This window comes from Parambassis ranga, chromosome 4, assembly GCF_900634625.1.
Source record: "Parambassis ranga chromosome 4, fParRan2.1, whole genome shotgun sequence".
NCBI lineage: Eukaryota > Metazoa > Chordata > Actinopteri > Ambassidae > Parambassis > Parambassis ranga.
In genome coordinates this window covers 19,039,511-19,067,090 of record NC_041025.1, presented here as the reverse complement: position 1 = coordinate 19,067,090, position 27,580 = coordinate 19,039,511, and the positions used below count along the sequence as shown (strand labels likewise).

Here is a 27,580-nt window from a genome sequence, read left to right as displayed (position 1 = left end):
TTGATGAGTAAAAATAGAGGCACGCACTTAAGTAAATGAGTACACCCAATGCAAATTAATTACACGGTACGCTAGAAATTATCTCAAGAAAGCTGTTAAACTACACCAAATCAGCATCAACTTCACAGAAGCTGAATACTTTTCAAATGTTTTCTGCATCATAATTTGACCTGTCGGGCTGCTTGCTCCTCTCAGGCTGCAGGACCATGGGACTGAGTGCCTGAGAGTCTGAGACGTGAGACTTTTAAACATTTAATCTGACTGTGTTGGCGTTATTTCTGAAGGAGAATTGTAGTCGACCTCCTGACGATCCCACCAGGTCAGGTCTGGTTTGAACAGTGTCCGTCACACACACAAAAGATGACAGCCAAGAAAACACCTATAAAAGAAGTCAGCAGACGTTTGGCAGATAAGGACAGAGGCTTTAATGAAATAGAGCAGGGGGAATATGAGGACAGAGTTTACAACGGGCCGGGCAGATGGAAATGTGGACAGAGATCAGAACACCTTCTGATCTTCCGTGGGATTGTCACTCTTATGTGTATCATCATACAGCAAGCAAGCAGCAGGGTAAGGGCCACGTCAAACTCTAGGAATTAAGCAAAGAGCCACTAGGTTAACTTATTTTTTAATTTGCTAAATAAATAATTATAGAATGTGATATATATAATATTCTGGCTACTACTAACACTAGTACTGAGGTATCTACGTTTAATACAGACTTTCATCATTGGCATGAATAAGCCCAGTGAACACAACAGCAGCTGTCAGACAAATATTACGACAACACCAGCACACTGGGCTCAACATGTGTGACTCTGCAGGTTGGGCTGTTGTGGCAAAGTCAGTGTGCAGTTCTGGTCTGCAGGCTGTATTTTGTTCAGGTCTTGCCGTAACACAATGCAACAAGCTTATCTCCTCATTCTTTAGACAGTTAAATTTCAGTTTTCAGCTACAGAAACTCAGCTTCAATCACCCATAATAAGGGATTATGGGGTGTTTTTGAGCCTGCAGGTCCTTTTACTCTGTTGCCACGGCAACCCTTGCAGTTACACGTGACACCAAACAACCAACATGTTGTGAAGAAGTGTGTAAAATGAGTATTTGTATGCACATTCATGGTGGCATGCAGCCTGTCTGTGTGCAGCCCAGCATGCTGCAGAACACACAGTCCTCCATGAAGCCCAGAGGCTTAACACTGCAATATGGTACTAACAAGTGTGTGACAATACGAGGAGTCTCCCACCACCTAGTACCCCACCACTCACCCTTCTCACCTACTTTTTATCTGTCCTCCTTACTGTGTCTCTATATCACTGCAAAGGTGTGTGTGTATGTGTGTGTGTGTGTGTGTGCATTACATCATGACATCACTAACTGTGAACTTTATTTCCCAGGTTTTTAGTACCCTGACACACACTGAACGCTGAGGTTGAATGAGTCAGAGAAAAAAATCCAGAGGAGCAGTTTCTGCACTTAATTTGTGTCACTTGTTGGTTTTCATAGCTTGTTTACACAGCTGTTTTGCTACTCTGAGTTTTGTTTTTCTTTTTCAATTTAATTTATCAAGTCTGATTACATTAACATTTGTAATGACTTTCATGAGAGTCATGAGACAGCAATAAAAATACTGACATGTTGGGCATGCATTGCATTCCATCTCTGTCAGGGCCATCAAATCACAATATTTTCTCATTAAACTTAAGTCTACTGTGGTGTGTACACTAGATTTATTGCATTAGCCAGCTGACATGTCCAAAAGATTAAAACATGTCACAGCCTCCAGTATAAGTCGGTCTATTACTATGGAGCAAGCATCCAGAAAACTGTCCTCTGCCTGATAACACTGCATTTTTGGACTAAGAGGTTTCCAAAGGTACATATTAGACCTAAGTCTTTTCAAGTTGAAGGGTGGAGGCCATACAACCACCCAGCTGAATGTGGAGGCTAAAGGCTTTGTTGGAAAATCGACTCAAACTTTTGGTATCATTTTAAACAAACAAAAGAAAGCAGGGAACTGGTGGAGGAAGCCGAGAGAGGGAGCCCAGAAGTTGAGACCTGGTGTGGGGAAACAGTCGATCTAAGGGCAATGCACTTGCAGGGAGCAGTGGGGGGACATCTGAAACATCTGTGAAGGGTGGCTTCTATCATGGAATTGACATAATGAACTATAAAGGCCAGAAAACGTTCATAAACTGAATGAGGCAAATCTGACCCAATGTGCAAAAAGTTTGTTTTCATGGCAGTCTGCTGATCGGTCCCACCCTGACCAACACATTTGACACTGGCTTAGAAGAACACAATCCAATCTTACTGTTTCTGAAAGCCCCTCACTTTAATAATGTGTGTGTTCAAGATGATTATTTGTACCTATGTTGTTTTTCCTTTTTACCCAAAGTCATCCACACGGCCAGCTCTGGTAAAGAACCAGCTACCATCACCCCTCTTGGCTCCTGAAGGTTTTACTAAAAATCCCCGAACACAATTGTAAGTGTGCGTATTTTGTGAAAAATGTTGCAACATCCCCTATAATCCGAGGTCAATACCTCTGAAAACCGCACTTAAACACACTCATACACAAAATCTCAAATGTATTGCTGACTCCAGTCACAGAGGGGGTATGAATACAGGTCAGTTCTACTGGGTGTCACATTCATCTTAATGGTAGTCTGTCTGTCTGTGCCCATTTCTGTGTGTGTGTGGCTGAATATTTTTATTATGATTTGACTTCCAAACTATCAACACAAACCCATGGAGGTCTGCTGAGAATCCGTGCCTCTGCAGTGTTATGAATTTAGTGGACCAAATCCGGCCTACATGTTGATGCAACACGTCACTGTCTGAACGTGACCGTATTATCTAAAACCAAGACCAAAACAACAAACTCCTTCTTTGAGACGCAACTGTTTTGCCAAAAGGCAGAAAGGTCAAACACAATGAGTCAGTTTATCACCGTCTCATTAGTTGAGTTGATGGAAAAGAAAATGGTTTTTGGAGCTGTGCGTCTCCACACTTCATTAGCTGTTATAATAACAGACAATAAAGCAGCGGGGAGCAGAACAAAAAAAAAGTGGAGAAAAAAAAAAGAGGAGAAGACAAGAGAAGAAGAGGAGAAAGATGTCCTGTCAGTGTCTGTGTGTAATTGTCTCGTGGTGAGTGTTGTGGTATTTGGCACCAGGAGCTTGCTGAAACTCAAACCCTTGTTGCGGACTGTCCCTTTAATGTGGCAGGCGACTAAATGGTGCCCTGTCATCAGCCTGCATTCTCTCGCAGAGGTTTTGCACAATCAAACGCTTACATGCAGGCACACAAACGTAAACACGGGCACACCCACCCTGCCGCAGCTAACACACACACACAGAAACCTATACAAGTAGACCTGTTACACAATACCTTCTCATTTTTACCACTGTGTGCTATATATGACAGGCTGTGCTAGCAGGGCTTCTCTCAGCAAGATGCTGGCCCAGAAACCCGAGAGGCTGCACAGCTAACTAAACACAGTAGATACACCGAGGACCGTGGCACTTCCAGCTAAAGGTGAATTTCATTAAAACTGGGTCACTCTCCAACAGAGAGCGAAAGGAAGTAAGGAAAGAAAAAAAAAACCTGCATAAAACGAAACAAAGAAACAGAATGAAAGAGAGCCTGAGGGAAAACGAGTTCAGTAAACTATCATCACCCCTGATTTCAGCCCAGTAATGAGCCTCTTTCAGCACGATAACTTCCTGCTACTGATGCATACTGATAGAACCACGCTACCTGAATGCTGTCTGCTCGGTCAATCAAAACCATTCCCTGCCTGCAGACAAAACAAGTGGTGCAATCACCATCCATCCATCAGATAAGAAACAGATGTTAGTCAGGGGCTGAACACAAAACGACACACAGATACTCTTTCATATTTTATGTTGTGGAAAAATAAAGCTGTCTTTGTGATTTGTTTGGATCTACTCCTCATTGTATTTATGATTTTGTTAAACATCCTTGATTGGTCACCATAATCGTTATCCTCACTAAACTGCTCAATCATGTCCAGAAACTACTGTCTTCGTTCCTGCCTCTGTGTTCAATGATGTCTGTGTTTTTTGTGTGTACACAAACACACACACACTCTGTTGTGGGAAGGTATCTTGTGGGAGAGTTTGACAAAATTAAAGGTGAAGTTCGAGCGAAAGATCTTCCAAGTCAAGGTTTCCTCAAGGTGGATGAGGCGGATGTTGAGCTTAGGGGAAACTGAGGAAAGAAGGTGAGATTTAACTGATAACTCTGGGCAGCAGTGTTGAGAAAATATCCCGAAAAAAAAATATGGATCTGAGTCAGTCGGTTCCTGCAGCGCTGACAGGGGAACAGCTGTTTTAAGTGCTTCCTCTGGTCGGAATCTGCTGATCTAAACTTGGACAGCTGCAGCAGACCCTTCTCACCACAAAATAAATTATTTTAAACAACTAGCAAGGATTCTGTTTGATCAAGGAAGAGAACAAATAACCATGTTTATGTATGTAACCATGCAGCCTGTAATTTTCAATTTCATCCCCAGACTGCACCCACACAGTCCATCTTCATGGGGTTTTGGACCAAGTGGGGAACATACTAAATTTGACTTGTTGATTAATTTATTTTCTAAAAATCTGGATTCCTATTGTTAATGACTTTGGACACAGACACTGTGATGGGGGCTTCCAGCGTGGCTTGTAGGAATTTAAATAACAGGTAATGAATGTGTTTGTCGGGCCTGCCTGCCTGACAACTTGCCTGACAAATGTGTTTGCTCCATAAGCATTGTGGGAGGTTTTTAGCCGACCAGGTGAGTCCATAGACTGTAGAAGATACAGACAGACCATCAGCGATGTCAGCCACAGGCTTCTGAGGAGCTGTTTTGAGTCAATGTGGGAGGTTCTGACATGTTGGCGGAATCATAGTCCACCTAAACTCCCTGTTAATCCAAATACAAGGTGGAGCTGAGAGGGGCATGCAGTGAAAGCAGGAAGTTCTTCCTGTGTGTCTGTCTTTTTGGGACAACTCTGTCCTCTTCTGCCCCTATAGCACATCTGCAAACAACTCTGACTTCCCAGTGAACACACTTTCTGTATTTTCAGGAACCTTTCGGTACCAGAAAGGCTGTGTAACTGTGCATGCGGGTGAAGTAGGGAGACACAAGAGATGTCAGCACAAAAACGCAAAGTGCAAAAAAAATGTATAAAAAGTAACAGCATTATTCAAAGCTCCATTTCTAGTAGAAGTAGGTCAGTAGAAATGTGAGAAATGCTGTGCACCTGGGGTTGTATATTCCCACATGTTGTGTAGATTGATTTATATTTAATTCCATTAATTATCCTCAGGAGCGGCCTACGCTGGGACAATGGGTGTTGTCTCTGTGACTGCAGGTGACCACTCGGAGGATGTGTCACTTTTAACACTTCGTTGAATTTAATTTCAACAACACATGTGGGGTTACAGTTCAACACTGCACATGTTAATTTGCGCTGTGAACATATCATTATTTTTGCTGCCTGTAACAGATGTGTTCTGCTAAATACAGATGTGGAGGCGATCCGTGCTTTCTGTGGGAGTGTGTGTGCACTTACCATCACTAGAGGTGTTCCATGAAGTGGCAGCTAGCACACTGGGGTCCTGGGGAGACTCTGTAACGGTGGAAACGGAGAAGACTATTAGCAAGGTTCAGAACTACGTCATCCATCCAGCTTTCAATCTAGAAAAAGGTAAAGACAATGGTGTGGACACACATCCCACTAGAACAAGGGTGGGCAATTATGTTTTTGCGAGGGCCACATAGACTTCCATAAGAAAAGCAAAGGGCCACATTTTTTCATAAATAATAATATAAATTGGAGACCACTGGCACAGTATCTAGCTTTAAACATATGCTCCTGTTACATTTTCATCATTGTAAGAATTTTGCTGTAATTTACTGGTCCCTCTGTCTGTCCTCTCTGTGTGTGTCCATGTCTACTTTGAGTGTGTGCTGGTTGTATGTTGAAACACACACACAGTGCAGAGCAGCACAGATGATGTAAAGATATTTCTACAGAAGAAAACCATTAGAGTTAAAGTAAAAGTTAAAGTAGCAAATCCCAGAGTTCTGAAAGTCGGGCAAGATCTGTGCTTTTTAATAGCAGATGATGATGAAATATGTCGGCTGCAGAACCGTGGTAACATCTGAATGCGCCGTAGAGTTTCTGTGTGCTTTACCGTACATTTCAGCATAGTCGCGCTGTGTACACTTTAAAAATGCTGCTCGACTATGCTGAAATGTACGGTACCGTGTCTCTCCAGAGAGTAGATGGGATTAAACCTTTGTGATCCTGGAACTATATCTTTTGAAAATGTGCATGCAATGTTTGTTCTTTGCAAATTAGGCGCAACAAGAGAAGGTCTTTTTATAGTGCGATTTCTGTGTGAACAGGTGGTCACCAAAAAAACAGTGACTATGCACACACACACACACCTTTTGTTCCGGCTAGTGGCCTTTAAATTTGAAACATCAACAGCAAAAAGGACATACTCCTGCACATGCTTTTTGATATCGAACAATGCGTACACACACATCACCTCTTATATGCAAAACAACAGTGGTGACAGCATTGTGCATTTTCTAGTGCAGATCAAAGGTTTGAATGTATAACAGGGAGCCTATCAACACGCCATGTGGACCTAATGCTCTGTTATTACCAGCTGACGACAGAGCCGCCCTCTGCTTTTCATTACAGGAGAGAGGAGACAGAAAATGGGCTTGTGTGTGTGTGTGTAGTGCTTCAGGTCATACTGTAGGTGATTCCCAACAAATTAAAAAAGGAAAAAAAAATGCAGCGGTAACAGGGAACATGAAGCATTTTATCAGACAATCACGCATCCTCCCACAGTTATAAGCATCCGCAGTAGTGCGTCTGTGTCTGTGTTTTTGGTGCAAAGCTGGGATAGTTTAACATGATAAATGAGCAAATGGCTGGCTGCCAACAAAGGGGCAAGCACCCTGTAGTCGCAACCACATGCAAAAATGCAAGCATGTGCACTGACACGGCTGTACACAGGGATTTTCCTGCAAACCTAATTTTACAGATACTTTGTTTAAATTTATTTCACACACTAAAAGTGTGACAGTCTGGAATTATCTAAATTGTTTCCTGTTACGTGTGTGGCATGCGAGGAAGTGACAGTCATGCAGCAAGAGGAGAGAAAGTCAGCAGTCAGGAGCCTGACACACAGGGTCATACTAATTGGGTGATAATGTGTTGTTTCACACGTGCTGTGTCAGGACGGTAACGAGTTTGTGGAGGTGCTTGTGAAATGAACTGTGTTAATGAGCAGCGCTTTGGGCCTCTGCACCTGTTAGTGGGGGGGGGAGTCTGGAGGCTTGGCAACAGGCTTATAGCAACAGGCTGGCAGCTTGATGAGTTATGGGTAAGATAGTCACAGATATTTAGCAAAACCAGAGGGTGCATGTATAAAAAAATCAGCTGCATTTCACATGCACCCCATCCTCACAGTGTGGGAATGAAAAAAAAATGCTGGTTTGTTCCAGGTGGCTCCTAACATGACGGTGTATTGTCCTGACTCTGGGCCCCAAGGTGAGTCTAAATTTACTTTGTACTCTGTGCTGATAGACTCTAAGAGGCCTGGAGCTCTGTGGCTTACAAAGGAAAGAGGAGAGGGGACGTTGCAGCTCACTAGCTTCACTAACACAGAGCTAGCCAAGTGTAGCAAGGTGAGAGTTTAATAGGACTAGGCTGGGTATATAATAATAATAAAAAAGGAGAGGAGGGGGTAAGACTTTCAGAGAAACAACATGGAAGATGAAATGTGATAATTCTAGGTGAAGTAAATTTGGTGCAGGAACAGTGGCACATGATCCTTTCCTAACATTTCTCTCCCTCTCTTCCGCCTTATCTGTCCTCTATTTAGGTCACATCTGTTCTCTTTCACTGAGACAATCATCTGGAATATGTGGGATGAATTGCAGAGCAATTTTCAGATTAGCTTTCTAATGTTTCTCAGCAACAGAGGGAAGCGATTGTTTTTGGGCCCATTTGTTAATGAGGAGGGCCTAAAAATAGGCACCTTTGCCTCTGTCAGTTTAGATCAGTGGGTTTTTTTTTTTTTTTGCAGTTGTGGTTCTGGCCCCCCGATTGGACCAGATGTTAACTGGATGTTTAATCACATTAATTCTTGTCTCTCATGTTGCTGGGATTACACTTTTATTTGAAATACTTTCTAGTCCACTAGGAGGAGGTGATCCATTCATGCATGGAAGATCTGTGTCTGCAGGAATGTCTACAAACACTGAGTCATTGCACATTTGTTGTTTTTGTTTTCCTTTAAAGACGAACTGTACACATGAAAGTAGTAAAAGACCTCTGTACCCAGCTTCTCTTTGAATTCAGTGACTATTTTGGTTCTCCGGTATATGCAAAGGTGCAGCTGAGCTTTGCAAACATGCTGTGATGACTGCTTGGATCCATAACCTTTGTATTCTGTCATTTCACATCACTCCAGCCAGCTGCCCAGACCTCTGTGATACCATCTCTACCCTTTGGTTTTTATTAAAGTGACAATTATCTCAACTGTTAAACACGCTTATTTTATAGTAATTTCCCTTTTACTGAAGCACCTCTAAAGTCAAGCTATATAGGAAGCTGGAAAATAGTGTTGTGCACATATTTCCATGGCATGCCAGCAGTGATATGTTAAAACTTAAACCATCAAAAAAAAATCTGGATCACTTCTCCCTTCTTGGCACATTTCAGTCCAACAAAGCTTTGGAACCTTTTCATTCATTTACCACTGAGTGCTACTCCTATAGTGGCACATACATACAGTAAATGGTTAACTCGAAGGTGCCTGTGTGAAATCCAGACGTCAAATCTCCATAGAGAACGTTCCATGAGAGCAGCCTCTGATCCCCCTCCAGCTGTATTTGGCATATGATGATAAAAATCACACAGGGACACAAGCTTAACCCCTATAAGGCTCTTTAGACTTTGGTGTGACTGTATGCTGTGACTGAGGCATATGGGATTTTATTAGTGCACGACTTCAAACTCAAAGGCGCAGGAATGAGGAAAAGGAAAGAAGTAACAAGAAAAGCTAAAGTTAGACAGAGGAAGCCTAAAAGGATGAAGCTGAACCAGATCAGAAATGTTCAATTTGAGCAGTTCGGCATAGCAACTAATATGCTGTTACATGGTCTGGGGGCTGTGTTTGGAGCCAGGGTGGTTGGTGTGGTGAGTGAGACTGATGTATGAGCTCTCCCGCTCTGTTATTAGGGCCTCTCCCAAGGTCCTCTTCTATCCCTATTAGCTGGAAAACTGACCTAACTTGGAGGTTATCTGGAAGGAAGGCAAACCCCACCATTTTCACTGTGCAGCTATGTCATATTTCTGCCTGGAAGAGATGAAAGACGCATAATGATGCATAGAAAAGGAAAATGTAGGAATGATAACCACTTCTTTCTCCAATTTGTCTTCATCAGCGCTCTGTTTCCATGTCCATTCACTGCAGAGATGTTTCTACTTAACTAATGCTCTGATTTCTCCTCACCTCCCTCCCTGCATACTTGACTAAAGGAAGTAGTTTAAGTTTTTATGTCAACAACGAGACAAAGAGAAGAGTAAATCAAGCAGCTAATGCCTCTGTGTAGCGTGCATATAAAGTTAGTCTTGGTACAGCGTAAGGCTCACACTGCCATAATGAGTTATTAGCACAATTACCCTCAAGTCTAGAAAACGAGCGGAACGTTACAGTCATGGCGGACGGACAGAGATCTGTGAGAATAAAGATTTTTCTTGGCCAAAAGGAAGAGAGTGGTGAGTGGAACTGGCGATAAATGGAGGGAAGACGACTTGGAAAATGTGAGTGAGCAGAAAAAAAAATGCAAGACAGAAACTTCTAAATAAAGTCTGAGTAGAGGCGCTTGTAAAAATCTGCTTTTTAAGAACTGGGCTTCTGTCCCATTGAACAGAGTGCAAGTTTATGCTGGCTGCAGAGTTTATACACCATCATTGTGTTAGATATAAAAAAAAGGAAGAAAGAAAAAAAAGCTGTTAAGCTGGTCATACATGGATATCTCAGTGGAGAGAAGTGAGAGGGAGAAAATACAGGTTAACTCTGGTTTATTTTGCACTATAATCTATCTGAACCCATGATCTTTCCCCACAGACATAACTAAATGATTAAAAAATTGACACAAACCTCATTCTCTCTGGTGACAGTGTGGAGCTGGGTTAATGCCACAAACTCAAACAAGCACATATGTTGTTGTGGGAATCACTGGAGATTGACCTCAGTCATTTATGTATGAGGATGTATCATGTTTGACAGTTGAAACTTTTATTTTCTATTACAAATGGAAACAATGACCGAAATTGACAGACACCAAAGCTGAAATAAGAGACTGAGAGGAAAAGTCAGTGGAGCTAGTAGAAGGATAGAGTGTGAGAATCTGTGTGTGTGTTGTACACCTGTGTGTGTGTGAGCATACAGGTGTTTGTTCTTAGGCTCAACTGAAGCATATACAGAGGAATAAAAGCAGGCTCAGTGTTCACCTGAGGACATCATGGACCAAAGACCACAGGAACTACACACACATGCACACACACTCCAGCACCACCTAAGAAAGTCCTGCTCTGTAACCTTATAAGACCACGGGTGAGAGAGAGAGAGAGAGAGAGGAAAGAGGCAGAGCAAATGACAGGACTCTCTCTTGATTAGAACAATAGAACAAAGAACACTGGTCTAACATGAAAAACACTTAAGAAGATAAAAAAAATCTTCCCCTCTAAAAAACAGTTTTAAGTTAACCCTGTGTTACATGTTTTGATAAAGTGCACTGCATATTAACATCTATTTAAAGGAAAAGACATTTTATGTTCATACCACATCAAATTTGTGACTCTCAAAGACCTCAGATGGTCGTTAAACTACTGCAGAGCTACGTCAGAGGAAACCTGACCACACCATGAAGGAGCTGAAGCTGACACAGATCTGCAAGTGCTGAGATAAACCAGCAGCTTGTCACATCAACAACTGTCACTACCAAGCACCCCTCACCTCACAGGCTGTGCAGTGTGCAATGCAACCAAAGACACCCAGCACCAAACCTGCTGGAGATCCTGAACTCTGACCTCTCTGAGGGTGACAAGCAAAACAAGAATTTTTATACAGATTTCATATCAACTTGTTGTCCATTCACTTGATTTGGCACTCACAGACTACTACTTTCTACCGGGATGCAGAGATGAAGAGCTCAGTGGTCATTTTGACAGTAATGACATCAGCATAGCAGTGGAAGGTCTGCAGGATTAAGTGTGTAAATGTCAGAGGGGAATATGCTGAAAAACAGATGTGCGATGTTTTTTTTAAAACAAAAATTCAGCCTTAGGTCACTTACTTATTTATCACTCATCATATTTGGGAGGGAACTTGAGAATACTAAGGAAGCTCCTGCATGTATGTAGAGAGACAGAAGTGCAGCTTGGGAATAAAAAGTTCCGAATGGTTCGTCTCCATCTACAATACATTGAAGAATTGGCTGCATTATGAATCTCTCTATTAATCTACAGCCCCTCACACACATTTGTCTGTTTTTTCATGACAGGACATTTGCTCTTAAATAATGTCAAGCTGTGCTGATGGCTCTGCAGATCCGTTTGGCCCTGTATTTGCCTCGGGGGTTAAAACAGGCAGATGCACAAGCCCCTGCTGTCCCTGCGAGGCTGTGCAATGGAAACCATGCTGATCTATAAGGTCTGGTTAGTCCATTTTGGGTGAGGCCCCCCTTCAGCTCCGGTTACCAGCGGTGTAAGCAGACTAGTGAGGAATGTGCACTTGCATGTTACCACCTACTGTGCAGCTCATCTGTTTTCACCTGACAGGTTGGGTACAAGTGTGTGTGTGTGTGTGTGTGTGTGCAAGTGCTCAGCTTTCTGGAAAACCCGATCGCTTCTCCGAGGAGATTGACTGAGCCCTGAGACCTTGACGTAATCTGCGGAGGGTAGCCTGTCTGTTCATCTGCCCGAGGAATGTGAATGGAGTCATCACACCTGCATGTTAGTGTGTCATTGTGCAGAAAAGAGCAACGTATTTAACCATGAGAGGTTGGCGCGGGTTTATGTTCATGCTGCGGTCTGTCACAGATCATGAGAGGACTGTATGATTTAAGACCCAAAGCCAAAGTCAGGCAGGCTGTCCGTCTGTTTGACATGAATGCAGTCATCTTGCCTGGCGTTTGGTACGTGACTTTTCCTTAATACTATATCATGTGTGCCAACAGTGTGTATGAGAAACATGCCATGTTACATGACTCCCTGTAAGTGCTCAGGTGCACCCAGGGACACATTCACTGCTGGCATTCCCAGATACTTTGAGGACAACAGATTCAAAAGGAGAGGCCCCCAGCAAATGGAATCTGGGACCACCAGGATAATGCTGCCGGATTTCAAACGTGACTCGGATTTAGACATCATGTGACTACAGTTGAGCTGGGCGCCATTCCAAAAACCATTCTTTACGTCTGACGGTATTTCCTCACTTGCCAGGGTGAATTGTTTCTCATGTTTGGAGGCTGTACGATGACTGAAACGTATAGGCATGCCAGGCTTAAATCAATGAGAGATGGTGGTATTTAAGACCAGATACTGTTAATGACATGCAGAGCGTGGCCATTTCAAGCTAAGAGGGTTTGATTTAAATGACACGTCAAACACAGCGATGGTGTCATTTGGAAAGCATTAGCATTATTAGCCAGGTCTGTGTTCAATCAGGCTGTGATGATCATGGATGCTTTCACCCTGAGGCACAAATAAATTCAAACAGATGCAAACAAATAGTGAAATTCAACACAGATTGTGTTTCCACATACAAGAGGAACAAATATAATTAATTATTAATCATATCATATGTTTTTCAGATGGGAACTCCACTGTCCAGCATTGTTTGCAGATAGAATTTCATGTGAAAACTGTGGTGCAAGGAAAGAGCTGCATGAAATCAGATGAGTTGCTTCAATTATGTCACTTCACATCAGCCACATTTGGTGCTGAAGACCTAACGAGTTGGAATGAGAAAAATATTGATAAGGAATTTAGAGGTGAGCTTAGCACCACTAGCCAGACCAGCCATACAAGCCATGGATATGCCTCTTTTGAAAAGACTATGACTTGACATCAGTGGCTCAAGGTTACATACCCATACAACCACCGTAACACACCAGATGAGCTGAACTGTCAGTGTTGAGAGTTACAATCTGGTCAGTTTGGTTTTGACATAGAACAAAATGATATATGTACTTCTACAGCACTTTAAAGCTGTTCATCTGGACTCCAACCATGTTATGCTGCAAGGTTAAAGTTGGCGGCTGTAATTTATTCTTCCACCAATGTGGTTTGTGCATTATATCTTTAATATTACTGTACTGGACTGATAGTCGTAATGAGTTGCACAGGCCTCTGCTTGCTGGCTTCTGCCTGCACAGATAAAGATGAAGCACCCCTGAATAATTTTAGGATGCGTCTGGGAAACTGGGTGTGAGACATCATGTCTCCATCAACTCATGACTGAGTCAGTGCCCAGTCGCTGACGCTTTTGGATAGACCACAAGAAATATGACTCCAAGCCAGAAAGAAAGTGTGACAGAAGGGACAGAGAGAGTGCAACAGAGATATGAAAATAGAGAGACTGCAGAGATGAAAGTGTGAGAAAAACAATGTGTGTGGACAAAAGTTTCATTCCAGTGTTATTCTTATTCTCTGGTTTTCCAGCCCTAGAACGGAGAGCAAGTCTCAGCTGCCAGCAGTGAGACAAACGCTGTACCTCTGAGCGTTTCCAGAATGCTTCCCTGTCAATCACACACATGTTCTACAGGAACCGTCTCCTTGTCGCAGGTTATAAAAATAAGCTCCAGCATTCTTCCACTTGTTCATCTGAAAAGCTATATAGCTTGATGAGGAAGACAGGAGGATGGAGGTGAGAGGGGGGAGAAAAAAATGGGACAGGATGAGGAGGATGAGCGGTAGGAAGGAGACGTGAGAGATTTGTGTCCCCAAAGAGACCGCTGAAAACAAGCCAGGGAGACAAACCCACACTGTAGGCGTCCAGAACACTTTCCGCTACTGCACAAAAAAAACATTTAGAAGGAATTGAACTGGAGTATTTCCACATGCCATACCACAAAAAACAGACTTCACATACATCCCAGTATGTGAAATTAAGGCCTTAACTGTCCTACCATGTTAACCGGATGGTGACGGTAACTAACTTTAATTATACACAAAGAATGGCATGTCCAAAAACTGATGCATTTGAGTGCAAATACCAGCACGTCCTCACACATGAAGGAATTCTTTTTGGTGAGGTTGCTACCATGGTGACAAGTCAACCATGACCTGGAGTTTTTACATACACTGATTCACGCAACCACATTTTTTTCAATGTAGCAGGATGTTTAGTGCTACGTAATTCCCATCATTTCAATGATATTAAACTGAAATGGAGCAGTATGTAACTGCCAGAAACTCTAAGTTTGATCTAAGAAACGGGCTGAAGAGATGAGTAATGACATCAACATACTGAGAGTCCAGGTATCTCAGCTGGATGAGCATAATCCCCCATCGCTGCCTCAGTTGCTCACTGTGTCCTCAGTACAAAAATCAGCTGAGAAAAGCCCCCAAAAAGACACTTTATGTAAAACTCCAGCAAAATACTAGTAAACAGTAGACAGTGTTGGACTCCAAAACAGCAACTTAAATCTGTGTGGGTAGTAAAATAAAAACGTTACTTTTAATAGATACAGGGGGAAGATTCAAGTGATTAAGGGGCCCATAAGGCTCCTTTAAAAGGAAGGATTTGTCAAAAGGGATTCTTGTTTCATAAAATTTACTCTTCTGCACATACAAGCCAAGAAAACAGATGGACCACAAAGTGTGTTTTTATGTGTGTAGACAGTATGTCCGTGTTAGAGAGGAAGACTCCCCAGGATTCATTCTGGTTCCCCTTCGGCCCATCCTGAACGTCACAGGAGGGATGGCAGAGACGGAGGGGGAGACACCTGCTCCGGATCTGCTCAATTTAGTGAAAAATACAGAATAATAACAACAACATATGAACAAAGGAGAGATGTCCAGCAGATGTAAGCCATGAAAGGCTGTGGGGATGATTTGAGGTAAAGTTGACAATGTGGGAAAACTCTAAGAGTGAAAACACAGACTGGAAGATTTTTTTCAGCTACACTGGGAATCAACATGGCACAAGGAGAGGAAAACATACAAACAAAAATATTAAAAAAGGAAAGAGATAGAGAAGTGCATGGAAAAAGACGCCATGCTGAAGTCATGCCATATCATTTAAAGAGCCTAAATCTGGATACATTATAAAGTCAATGCTCATTCGCTGATTTGTAATTTAACCCAGGAGGAAATTATGAAGATGACAATTCATGATGCCCCAAAGATGCATTGCAAAACACCTCCACCCAAAACTTATCCTTGTAGATTTAGCACAGAGAAGTTCAAAAACATCCAGGGATTGGGGATGACTGCAGGGATTTAGACAAAGCCTGGATTCTATGTGAGTGGGCACAATTCAGAGAAGGGAAGAAGAATGCCAGATAGACACTAAATCTGCCACTAGAGACAAAGACGATCGGCCTTTCCGCTTAGATTTCCAAAGCTTGTTGTAATTTCCATCTCATTTCACTGACTGACTGCTGCGGGGGCTGACCGAGCACACCTCGTACAGCATCCCAGCTCGCTTCTCCAAACACAGTCTCACCTCACCTCCCATAAACCGAGCTTATTCAAACACTTCATGACTGATCCGCCTCTGTACCCAGACGACGGAAAGGAGGATAGGCAGATGGCGGCACAGAGAGGGGAAAAAAGTGTTACAGGAGTGCTTCAGGCACAAAGATGTCTATTGTATTACCTCATTTCCTGTCCAGATCTCCCAGGTTGCAGAGATGAAATCTGTTAGATCCCTCTGAGCACAGGATCCTACAGCTTACCAGGCACCTTATTTCTGTTCCTGACGACTCCGTTTGCCAGACCTTTGAACCTGACACTTTGTTGCTTTGCTCAGTTCATTACTTGTCTTATAGGCTTTTTAGAAGAAGTTGGGGGATTTCAGAAATGTCATTATTTGGCACGTGAGTCTACATATTTTATTCTTTCTGTGTAAAAGGTTAAATGTGGTGGTGTCAAGCAGACACAATTACTGTGAAACTGAAGGCATTTTACACTAATAGTGAAAGCAGTTGACAATTGGCGGTTGCATCTTTTGACAGATGAAGATCGTTTGGGGGAAACTCTAATATCAACATCTGTGTGACAGCAAGTGTTGAGTAACTCATTAAAGCCAGAAGGAGGATACTTACAGTGATAGTCAGACTAAAGCCTGACTTACTTCAATGTCTGAAGAACCTGAAGGGACCAGGTCTCCATCATTGGTGTCAACAACAAACCTGATTCTAGTTTTAATCTTGCTCAACAGTTGTTGTTCTCTGTATCATGGCCAAAATGGCGCTCTGGGTATATGGACTAAAGGCAGACTAGATACTAGGGCTTGGTGTATTACACATGAGTCTTACACCTTTTACATAATTTTAAAGGGTTTTATGGCTCATTTCTAGCACCACCAACCAGATTTACAGTTTATTTTGCAACACAGGGAAACATTACTTTAAAAAGAATAGTTTCTTCTTCCATTATTCAGTTTGAATCTCACTGACATCAATGTCACATGGACTACTTATTGATTTTTATGATCTGGCTCTGCGGGGAAAGGGTGGAGTGAGAAAATGTGTGCAATATAAGCCTCCAAATGTGGTGAGCTATGCGCACACTCTTGTCATGTGCAAGCCTGTGTGTGTGTGTCTGAGTGAGTCCCTGGATGTGCAGTGTCTATGTGTCAGAATTGGCAGCAGGTTGGAGCGTTCTGGCCTTGATTAGGCGTCTCTTTGCCGTCCACCAGTCTCTGAATGGAATGGTAAATTACACTACCATCTCGTGGGGTGTAATTGGGGACACATGCAGCCTTAAACCTGTCTTCTATATACCCTCCCGCCATCTTTAGGTCAAAGCGGCAGTGAGATCAAATGCTCTCGTTGTCGGTGGAGCATTCCTCAATAAAACAACAAGCGAGCAGGAGAGAAGGAGGGAAGAGAAGGAAGGAGAAAGGGAAATCAAAAGAGATGGGGTGAGACGGGCAGAAAGGGAAAAAGCAGGAGACAAATGTGGAGACAGTGAGACCATATGGAACATGTTTACAGTAATATCGCTGGGCCCTGATGTTATCGTGGCGCTTCATTTGGTGGATCAAAACGTCTCATCAAACAGCTCTATTGTCTGTCGTTTTCTATTTGTCGCCTTTTCACTCTTCTAAGCAGGAGAATGTGAAGTCATTAGCTCTGCAGGAATCCAGCATTCAACACACTGTACACACAGTGTCTTTCTCTTCTGTACACACTACGCAGTGTCCTGGGTCCTTTTCAAAGCAATAAAGCCATGATGGGCTCAGGTCTGGTTCACACTAACATAAACAATCCTCCCTCCTCTTCCTCCTTCAAAAGGCAGAGAGAAACAGAGGTTGAGGAATGGGCTGCTAGGCTACTGAAAGTCCACTCATTTATGATCCCCAATGGCAAATGTGCAACTAAAAATAGTTCAGATCAAAGCGGCTGTGTGTTTTTTTTAAGGAAAACAAAACGGTTAATCATTACTTTAGGAAAAAGATGGAGGATTTTTTCCGAGTTCTTTCCAAGTCTTTGATGATACAGTTGCTGTTTAATGACGCACACAGTTCAGCAACATCAGAATGATTTCACTGGTGTCTGAGATGTTATGAAGGGTATGAACTGATGTGTGAGGTGGAGGAAGCCAAGGGCTTGTGTATTAGGTTAATAGGTATTTAGATGGTGATTGGAAGCAGGTAAATTGAGACAGAAAGATGAAGTGTAGACGTGCTGTATTAATCTATGCCTGTGTGAATGTATGCATGTATGTATGAACGCAGCCCCTCTAGCCCCTCGAGTGTGTATTGTATCGCTGCAGGCTGCAGACAGACACTGGAGTGTGTCATACTCCACATCTGGTGGATGGACTCTGTTAGCTCCGTCTGTCTGCCTATTATTATATAGGATGAAGCCTTTGAACTGAGCAGCCACTGCTGACAATCACCAGGCTCCATCACACAGGGTCAAATCCTGATTTAAAAAAATAAGGAAGAAAGAAAAGAAAGAAAGGAGTAGCGGGTGCATTTCTTTCTCACTAAGTGTTTTCATGTTGTAAAGAGACAGTATAGTATGTTCACTTTCCTCAGACAATGTGACAGCCAGGTGTAGGGAGAGGGAAAGAGAAGAACTGCAGGAGTATATTCTCATTTTTTAAAAAATGTAGGAGAAGTCAAATCTAATGAGTCAAATTTAGAAAGCTATTTTTCTGACAAAGTCCCCGCCCGTCGTTTACACATAGTCCAATGGCATATATGGAGCATATAAGGCCAACACTGAAGGCCTCCAGAATATGGCAACCACTGAGGGCGCCAAATCAGGTGTCAGGATGGGTTCAAATTCAGACAGTGCTAACTAACTTGTACCCTGGCAACAAACTTTTTGCACAATTACTCCAAATTGAAATGCATGTGAATGCAAACATGAAAGCTGCAGGTGGGTTTAACTTTCAAAGGCTATCCATGTTCCTGATGTCTAAGGTGGAGGTGATGGACAAAAAACACCCGCAAAGAGGTTGGAGCCAGAGCCAAAGGAGAGGCAAACCGTTCATTTTTGTTCAAAACAACAGGAAAATGTATAGATTACATGCAGTCACCCCATCCAAAGGTGCATCCTGAGCCGAGAAAATCCCAGGGAGAGATGTTAACTAATCATTTAATCCAAATACACCACATTATTTAACTCAAGCTGCCCCTACAGACTACATTTCTGAGGTCCCTGTTTTGCTTTACTGAAACATGGAGTCTAGCTGAACATAGCAACATTTCCTTGCTGTCAACACTTTGTAAGGAGAGGCCCTGATGTCCTGATGAAATGGATTTTAATATACATAAGATCAACATGCTTCACAACGAGAATGTAGAGGGGGGGGGGTGGTTTCTTGAGGCTGGCAGCATGTTGAGAAGCTCCTTATACTGTTTCTACCCTGACTTAGTCCAGCTGTCCCCAGTGATCGTTTAGACTCTTAGTATGCATTTAAATCCCCACAGTAACATTTTAAAGGCTTGTTTCATGTAATGTAAAGAATTTTAAATGTGTAAAAACGGTTTAGAAAAATGACAAATATTTAAGTGTGTTGACTTTTATGGCTCATTTTAATCCCTGATTCTTGGACCAATAAATGATATAGCTGAACATTGTATGTACTTAGTGGTTAAATTAAAACATCTTTATGATTATGCGATATAGTAAAGAGGTCAGTATCACATATCCATGGCTTGTTTCCTTGTGGCTGCACATTTAACCCTAACCCTAACCCTAACCCTTTTCTCTGAAGCTAGAAATGAACTTTTCTGGATCTCCAGGCTGACGTCAGGGTCAAGGCTCGTCAGCCGGTGATCTGAAGCACAGGCAGAGACACAGAGCAGCACTAATGGCATTTACAGCCCCACTCAGCCGTTTTTTGGTGAGATAAATAAACAACACAAACAAAACAGCCCACCATAAAGTGTATCTTCTGCTTTAATGTGCACATGTTTGCTTTGGGTTAACCCTTGAAGGATCTGATACACAGAGCTTTGTCACATGGCTGTCAGCAAAAACAAAGACTAGCAAAAAGGTAGGCAGTTCATCCATGCAGAGGAAAAAACTGAATATGGTAAACATTTCTGTGAACAGTAGCAAATGGCCCACAAAACATTACTGTAATGTCACAGTAACCTTTGACCAATAGATTCTCATTAGTCAAAGTGGACATTTTGTGCTAAGTGCAACCAAATTCCTTCCAGGGATTCCTGACTTGCAAAAGAATGGGACTAATATAAGGTCACAGTGACCTTTGACCATCAGAATTAAGCTGTGTCCTCCTTTCCTTAAGGCCCTTGTAAGATATTTTATTCATGAGAACAGGGCACAAACAGACAACCTGAAAAGGGCTGCATTCAGGACTATCATTGAAATGAAATTTTAATTTTTCTAATGACTAAATTAGGCTTGACAAACGTCCTCTAAAACCAGTGATTTCATGTCAGTGTTATTATTTCACACAAACATGTGACATAATGTAGTCTAATAAATGCAAAGAAGTCAATCAACGACCAGTCTTTTGTACATCACACTGCATAAAACTGAATCTACAAAATAAAATGTTTGGAATAAAAACTGGGAGAGCACAGTTATTATTCCCACATGTGATGAATGAAGCTGAACAGAATTCAACAGAAATCTGAAAACAGTTTACTTGTCACATATCACCAGCCAACCGCGGCAGCTGCGATTTTACACAGATTGTTGCAGGGTAGCGTATGTATGTTCTTGTTTGTTTTTGCATGAGTGTACACACGCACACAACTACCACACTGGGGTCTGTAAAACCATATAATGCGGTAAAGTGGCTGTGAAACAAGCACATGCAAAGATACAAACATGCACCAGTTCAGGCACACAAATTGCTTCTGGATAACAGAACCTTTATGCACTGCATATATATATCTACCAGCACCAGCACATGCACCCAATCACACAGACACACTCACAGAGTGCTGTGCTGTCAGCCCCCTGATTTAAATCACTTGCAGGCCCATAGCTTTCCCCTTTGTTTGACTGGAACGTGATTTGAGCTTGAGCCTTTTCACATTCTTTCATTACTTTCCAGTCAACACACAAGCATGCCACAACTCTATGATCCACAATTCACTTACTGTGATTGTTTTTGGCAGAAGTTCCATTCTGCCATTCTCTGGTGTGGCATGCCTGGGGCTCTGTTAAGTGGGAGGGTGTTGGTGTATGTGGCGGCCCTTTTCAGTGTTCACCGATGCAAATCAACTTTTTACATTTACTGGAACATTTCACAAACCATGATCTGCAGATGATACTTAGCTACATACAACTTATTTAACACCCCTTCACTATGTTAGAGAGTCCTATCCTTTCTGACAGGTGTAAATAACATTGTTGACTACTGACACCTGCATGTGGGTCCCTGGCATGCCCTAAACCAGTTTTTAAATAGCCATATTGACTCACTCTTACTGCCAACAACAACACTAACTACAGACGATGTATCCCAATTACCTCACAGGCTATAGACAGCAGGGTGTCATGGCATTACTGTAAATAGACAACTGGGTACAAATAGCATCAAAATCTACAGAATGCAAAAAGCATTACTGACTATGGACACATAGGTGCAAACAGCATTGATGGGTACAGATACCTGGGTGTTAAAAGCTTCACTGGCTTTGGTTGCAAAAAGCATTGGGTGCAAATAGACATATGGGTGCAAATGGCATCTCAAGCTGCAGATACCTAAAAGCAAATAACATTTTTAGACTATGGAAGAATGGGTGTAAGCAGCATCAAAGGCTATAGATCCCTGGATGCAAAAGCATTGCTGGCTATGGAAACATGGGTGCAAACAGCATTAAAGGCTATGAATACCTGGGTGTGAAGAGCACCACTGGCGATGTGGATGCAAAAAGCACTGTAGGCTATAGGCACTTGGATGCAAATAGCATGACTGACTATGGACAGATGGGTGTAAAATGCATTACTGCCTAAGTGAAAATAGCATGATGGTCTATAGACACATGGGTTCAAAAAGCTAATCACTGGCTACAGATACATGGGTGCAAATAGTATCTCTGGCTACAAACACCTAGGAGCTTGTGTAGATACACTGTCTGATTTTTTTGTAGCATCGAACATTTTGATCAATCTTACTATAGTTTCCTCTTCGTTCAGTTGGCGGTCTCCAGGAGGCCCCTGTAGCTTTTTGTAATGCCCAGCTAGACTGAGAATCCAGTCTTTGTCAAGGTCACAGCAAGGAGAGACCAATTAATATTACAGCCCAGCCTACTCTGTTTTTGCTTTCAGAGCAGATGACATTACAGAAGCCATTGCCTATAAAGACACAATGGAAGTAACTGTACCATCCATGACCATCTGACCTTTCATTAGAACCAGAGTGACAGTGAGTCAAGACAGCTGGGAAGAACTGAGAAAATGAGCAGTCAGTCAGGGTATGAATAGACCTTTGTGTCATCTCCTCTGTCTAGCAGAGCAAAATTAGGTTGATGATGACTGGAAAAACCGAACAAGAGAATTGGAGAGAAAGGCCTGTAGTAGAAGGGCAAACAGAGGGAAAGCAGTGACCTAGATGGTGTTAGCGGATAGCAAGAAGGCTCTCCAGAGTAACATTTAACTAGTTAGGATCTGAGGGATCCTCACTGCTATAAATCCACTGGAATTCTGAGCGTGCCCTCTGCTTGGAAAACAAAGCTTGTGTTTTCCTTCGGCCCTGTCGTCTAATCACTTGCACATGAGGGGAGGAACAACAAAGCTGGAGACTGAAAGACAGAAGAAGGGAAGGACTAGGATGTGAGGAGGAGGAGGAGGAGGAGGAGGCCACTCGGGGCCAAAGCCTTTGATGCCCTCGCTGTCTTTGAAGATCTCCAACAGTTGGAGAAGTACTAAGAAGACAACCAAAGCAGGCGCACAGCGAGAACAGACAACACAAAGGGCCAAACAAGGAAAGGATTGTGCACAAAAACAATAGATGAGAAAATGATGGGAAATATGAAGGCCAAGTCAGCTTGATTTACTGATACATCTGAGATCCATGTTGTTTCCATATAGGGCACTGGTGAGATCACATGACCCCGACCATCAAACCTCTCCACACTGATATTCTCACACTGTCCTTATAATCCACTCTCTTAATCAGCAGGTTACAAGATCATGAAACCCAACCCTCCATCATGCACTTCTTTAAATAATAAACTAGTCTGCATTAAATCTGACAATAATCCCTGCGCAGGGGTTAAACATAGCAAAGTATAATTCCAGTTCACCCCAGGAGATCCCTCTCCTTTCATGAAATTTAACTCCATCTTGATTCTCTCCTGGCTTGCTCAAATGCTAAAAAAAGCAGGAACACTGATGTCGATATCAGGTTAATTTTTCAAACTTTTAAAAATGTTCTTCTTATGTGTTTTGTTTAATCGTAGTTCAATGTCTTTCAACATATTTACTTGAAATTCCTGTTTTAAGCCAACTGTTCTCATCTTGGATGTTTTCCTTTGTCATTACATCATCTGATGTTTCTAACTGCAGGAGTAAATCTGACACAGTTGTGGGGAAAAAAGGCAGTATTTGCTCAGCGTGGCACAGATTTGAACTTCTGCTGACCATGAGTGGGGGTAAGAACGCTGCTTGAATAAGATAAGTGAATGAATAAAACCCTCTCTTGCTGCATGCTAAAATGAGTTTGAAACACATGCAGCTGAATGTCTGCAGCACTGCTGTTATAACTATATTGTCTTCCCAACACCTTTCATGCCTCATTTTTCTTGTGCGTCGGCTTTGCTTCCTCCTTTTTCAGCACTGTAATCCTCTCAGGAGAAACCCACCTCTCTGTTATTATTATTATTCCTTTATGTTGGACATTTAGTCTTTAGGCTGCAAATTGTCGCTTACATTGAAATCCTAAGGATTTGAAAAACTTGTAAATTTATGATGGCGGTCCAACATCAAGACAGGAGCCATATTATGAATCCTGCAGGGGGAACGTGAAGGACTAAAAAACACACAACACTGAGGCTCCGAAAACGAATTTCATTCTCTCCACACATGCAGACACATAAAATAACTCGAACATTCAGCACACACACACGTTATTACTTTTCATTATCTTTGATGGCTATCTGTGCTGCCAAATCCAGTTCTGTGTTGTTCTTTGGGCTGCTCAGCACAAAGCTAGTCCAGCGTCTAGAAAGACAATTCTCCTGCGACTCAGTTTATACCTACACAGCTTTTATTTCAGTTTAAAGCCAGAATTATGACAATAAAAAGACATTTCTTTTCTCTTAACTTAATGCTACTAGGAACAATTTATAGTTAATGAGGACTGATAAATATGCTTAACATTATGAACAAACTGATCAGGATAAAATAACGGTCTATGGTCATCATGTATCCCACAGACCATACTGGGTTCCTGACCAGCAATAAGAAACACCAGCCATAACACTAACAGCGTTGGACTCGCACCATTAACGGTCATCAAGTGCAAAATGATGGTGTGTTATTAGAACGTCATCAGCCTTGGCCTTTGCCCCGCTGACCATCTGTACTACAGCGCCTACATTAACTTCTGCTGCCGTATTTATTCAGTTTAATGTGCCTGACCGCAAAGCTTTCTTGTTCCCATTATAGCGATGGTCATCGTTCCACATCAAGCATCTGTGCTAAATTAATCTGCCATTAATATGACTACTTAATAGTGTGTGTTTTCTCCGTGACAAAGTGCCTCCATAACTCAGCTCGGTGACCAAAACAGCAATCCTTGTATTTATTCTGTGAGGAAAGTGACCAACACTGTGCTTCTTGATATATTTTGTTCTCATGTTCTCACATTTACACAAAAAAAAACAAAAAAAAAACCTGGATCCAAAATCAGAGATCCAGAGATCATTGGTGGAGTTTATACAGATCTATTCTGATATACATCCAACACACAAAAAAATGACCCACTAACACATGCTTATGTCCACCACAGGAAAGGGTACGGCCTCTGTTCTAGTTCACCTCCATTGTTACGTTTACTCAATACAATGTCAGCTATTGTTCTCTGTGAAGCATTGCTTACACATCATTCATACAGTGATGACAGAAGAAGAAACTGAATAGTTTCCAGGCTTCTCTGGAGGGCAGTGATGTACTGTTCTGTGCTGTAACCTCTGGCCATATGAGTATCAGTATGGTGGCTCATGCTGGATATAAAGCACCAAGAATAACCAACTGATAATAGCTGATAATAGTCAACCGCTCAGTCAAATACAATCAGTTACAAATATAAAAAAGTGACCACGTAATCATAGGATTGCACATTTTCCGGAGCTACATTTGTGGATTGGAATGTGACACACCACAAAAAAGTGTGATATAGGGCTGCCAGAGTCCCTCCACATCTAATTATTAGGTCTAATAATGGTGATTATTTTGATTTAAATGATTTTGTATTTAGTTCAGATAGAATCTAGAATACCCTGCAACAGCAAATCTGCAAATTCAAGACTTCAGAGAAAATATCCAGACTGGTTTCCAGTAATACAACCTTCCTTCTGTATGCAGGGAAACCATACTTGCACATAATGAGGGTGCTGTAGTAATCTACACCCAATTGTTCGCCCACTCATAACTCTTCATCCAGTAACATTAGAAGACCTGGACCATTTAAAAGCTGAGCACTGATCTCACTATTTATGTATCTTTGCCAGTGCCAGATGTTACAAGGTCATAAAAAAATGGTTCGGCTCCCTATATGATGTTAGGTAATATAGATTTGTGGCAGGCAAACACAGGTAGTTAGGCCATAAAAGCAGTCCACACACTTACTGAGTCTGGGACTGCTGAGCACATTGCAGGCTGTTAATGTTGCTCAAAGGACCTTTCTACCCTCACGTTACCCCCTCACTGTGCCCAGGATATTTTCTGGTGTTGCTTGCAGCCCTATTAAAATGCATGTGTCCGTGTATGTGTGTCATGTTGATTTATCTCAGCGTACACCATTCTTTACTATATATATGTGCGACATCATAAAGCTTTATAACAAACTAACTTTCTTATTTTCGTAGTAGTAGCGAGGTGTGATAGCAACAAGCTCTGCCCTGTGGTGGGTTTTTTTTCCAACAGGGACAGTACCAGTTCTCAGTGCTGCCTCATACAGAGAGCCTCCTAAACTTTTACTGGCTGAAAACCGCCTGGCTTCCACTACCCAGTCCTTTACTTGTTTCTGTGCAGCAGTCACTTGACCCTAGGGCCAAAAAAGAAACTTTATCGGTCAATCGAATAAGCAACAACCACCTGGTTGATATCACTATAGACAGTGTGATGGCCCACTTATTCCACTGCAGTTTTTAGAGTAAAATCCTCCCACACAGCATAAAATGAGTAACATAAATAATCCTAAAAAGGTGCAGCACAGAATGAGGAAGCTGGCGTGCATAGCAAAAGGTTTTCATCCTCACACAGCTGTAAAAGGTTTCCAGATATTTTGGTAGCTACATATATCAGATAAGAAAAAATAGTCCAAAAATATATGATACATCATGTAAAGTATGCTGTAAACTGGCTGGTCTCCAAATGGCAGACCTGCCGATCAAAACGAGAGAGTTTAATCAACTTAACTGCTTTTAAATTTCACAATGAACTATTCAGACTATTGTAACTACTGTAAAAAATTCTAAATAATTAACACATACATGTATACATATACATATATACATTTGGGTGATACGATACATATCACGATACACATGTCATGATACAATACAATATACGATATATCCCGATACTGGAACAAAGACGGTATATATTGCGATTTCATATATACATATTTTTGAGTATGGAAAGCTTGTTTGAAAAGCCTCATCTGAATTGTTTTTATGCTGAAAGAGACAGTGTGCACCACAAAAGTAAGATGTTGAAATTAATGTTTACTTATAAATAATTAATAAAAAATGGATTTGGCCACAACTTAAATCGATACCAGTATCTCCAAATAAAATATCGCGATATTTCACAGAATCAAACCCCTAGAATACATATTTTTATCCTAGTAGCTAGACTCTTGGCAGTATTGTATAAGCCAATTTATTTTAAACTGTGAAATTACCATTGAACTACCAAAAAAAAAGGCAGCACCTCAACCCTTAATGCACATAAAATAGCAGACATATTAGTGCTGATGTCACTGCACTCAAGGCTACTTTACACTTGAGCCTCTGCTGAGTGGCACTAATGATTGAAAATGTGTCACTCCTCCAGTAGACTGCTATAAAAAGCAGAGGGCATAATCGTCAGTCTGAGGTGCCCAAGTTATGGAAAAGAACCGCCTTTCAAGCTAACAGATTTGGCATCGCTCCCCATCCATCTCGTACACGTAGACGTACAGCCTGGCAAAGCCGGGCCAGCGTGGAGCCGGATCCGATTGCAGGGTTTACGCATGTTACTAACATTGTCATTATCCTCGGAGGCCTTCAGAAATGCCATGCCCTGGAATAACTGCAAATAATAGGCAGGAATAACTGAGAACGGCTGGTCATTCCTGTGATGATTTATGAATGGTGGCTGACAGTGTGTGCCATCTGAGGGTGATTGTATATCCCTATTTATGAGTCTATTTTTCTAGCCGATCAACACGTCGGCTCTCCTGTTCTCTGGGGTAAAATCAGACGTACTGTATCTCTTTAAAGGGAGCTTTTCACATCATTTAGGGGACTTTGTCACAAGGTCGGTTTTAGTCCAGGCTGAGTACTGCAGAGTTGGTTTAATGGCCTGTTAAAAAGGGAATCTGAGAATTGAGACAGAGCGGTCTCTAAACTGTAAAACCATATCTGAGGA

At 42.0% G+C, this 27,580-nt stretch overlaps 1 protein-coding gene across 1 annotated transcript in view; it reads right to left on the bottom strand.

Moving 5' to 3' along the window:
- The window catches only part of ror1 (receptor tyrosine kinase-like orphan receptor 1), a 103,500-nt gene that overhangs the window by 28,225 nt on the left and 47,695 nt on the right, over nucleotides 1-27,580 (bottom strand). The window contains exon 2 of the mRNA XM_028404665.1: nucleotides 5,589-5,645. Within this exon, the coding sequence (XP_028260466.1) occupies nucleotides 5,589-5,645 (57 nt within the window). The remainder of the gene's footprint in view (nucleotides 1-5,588; nucleotides 5,646-27,580) is intronic.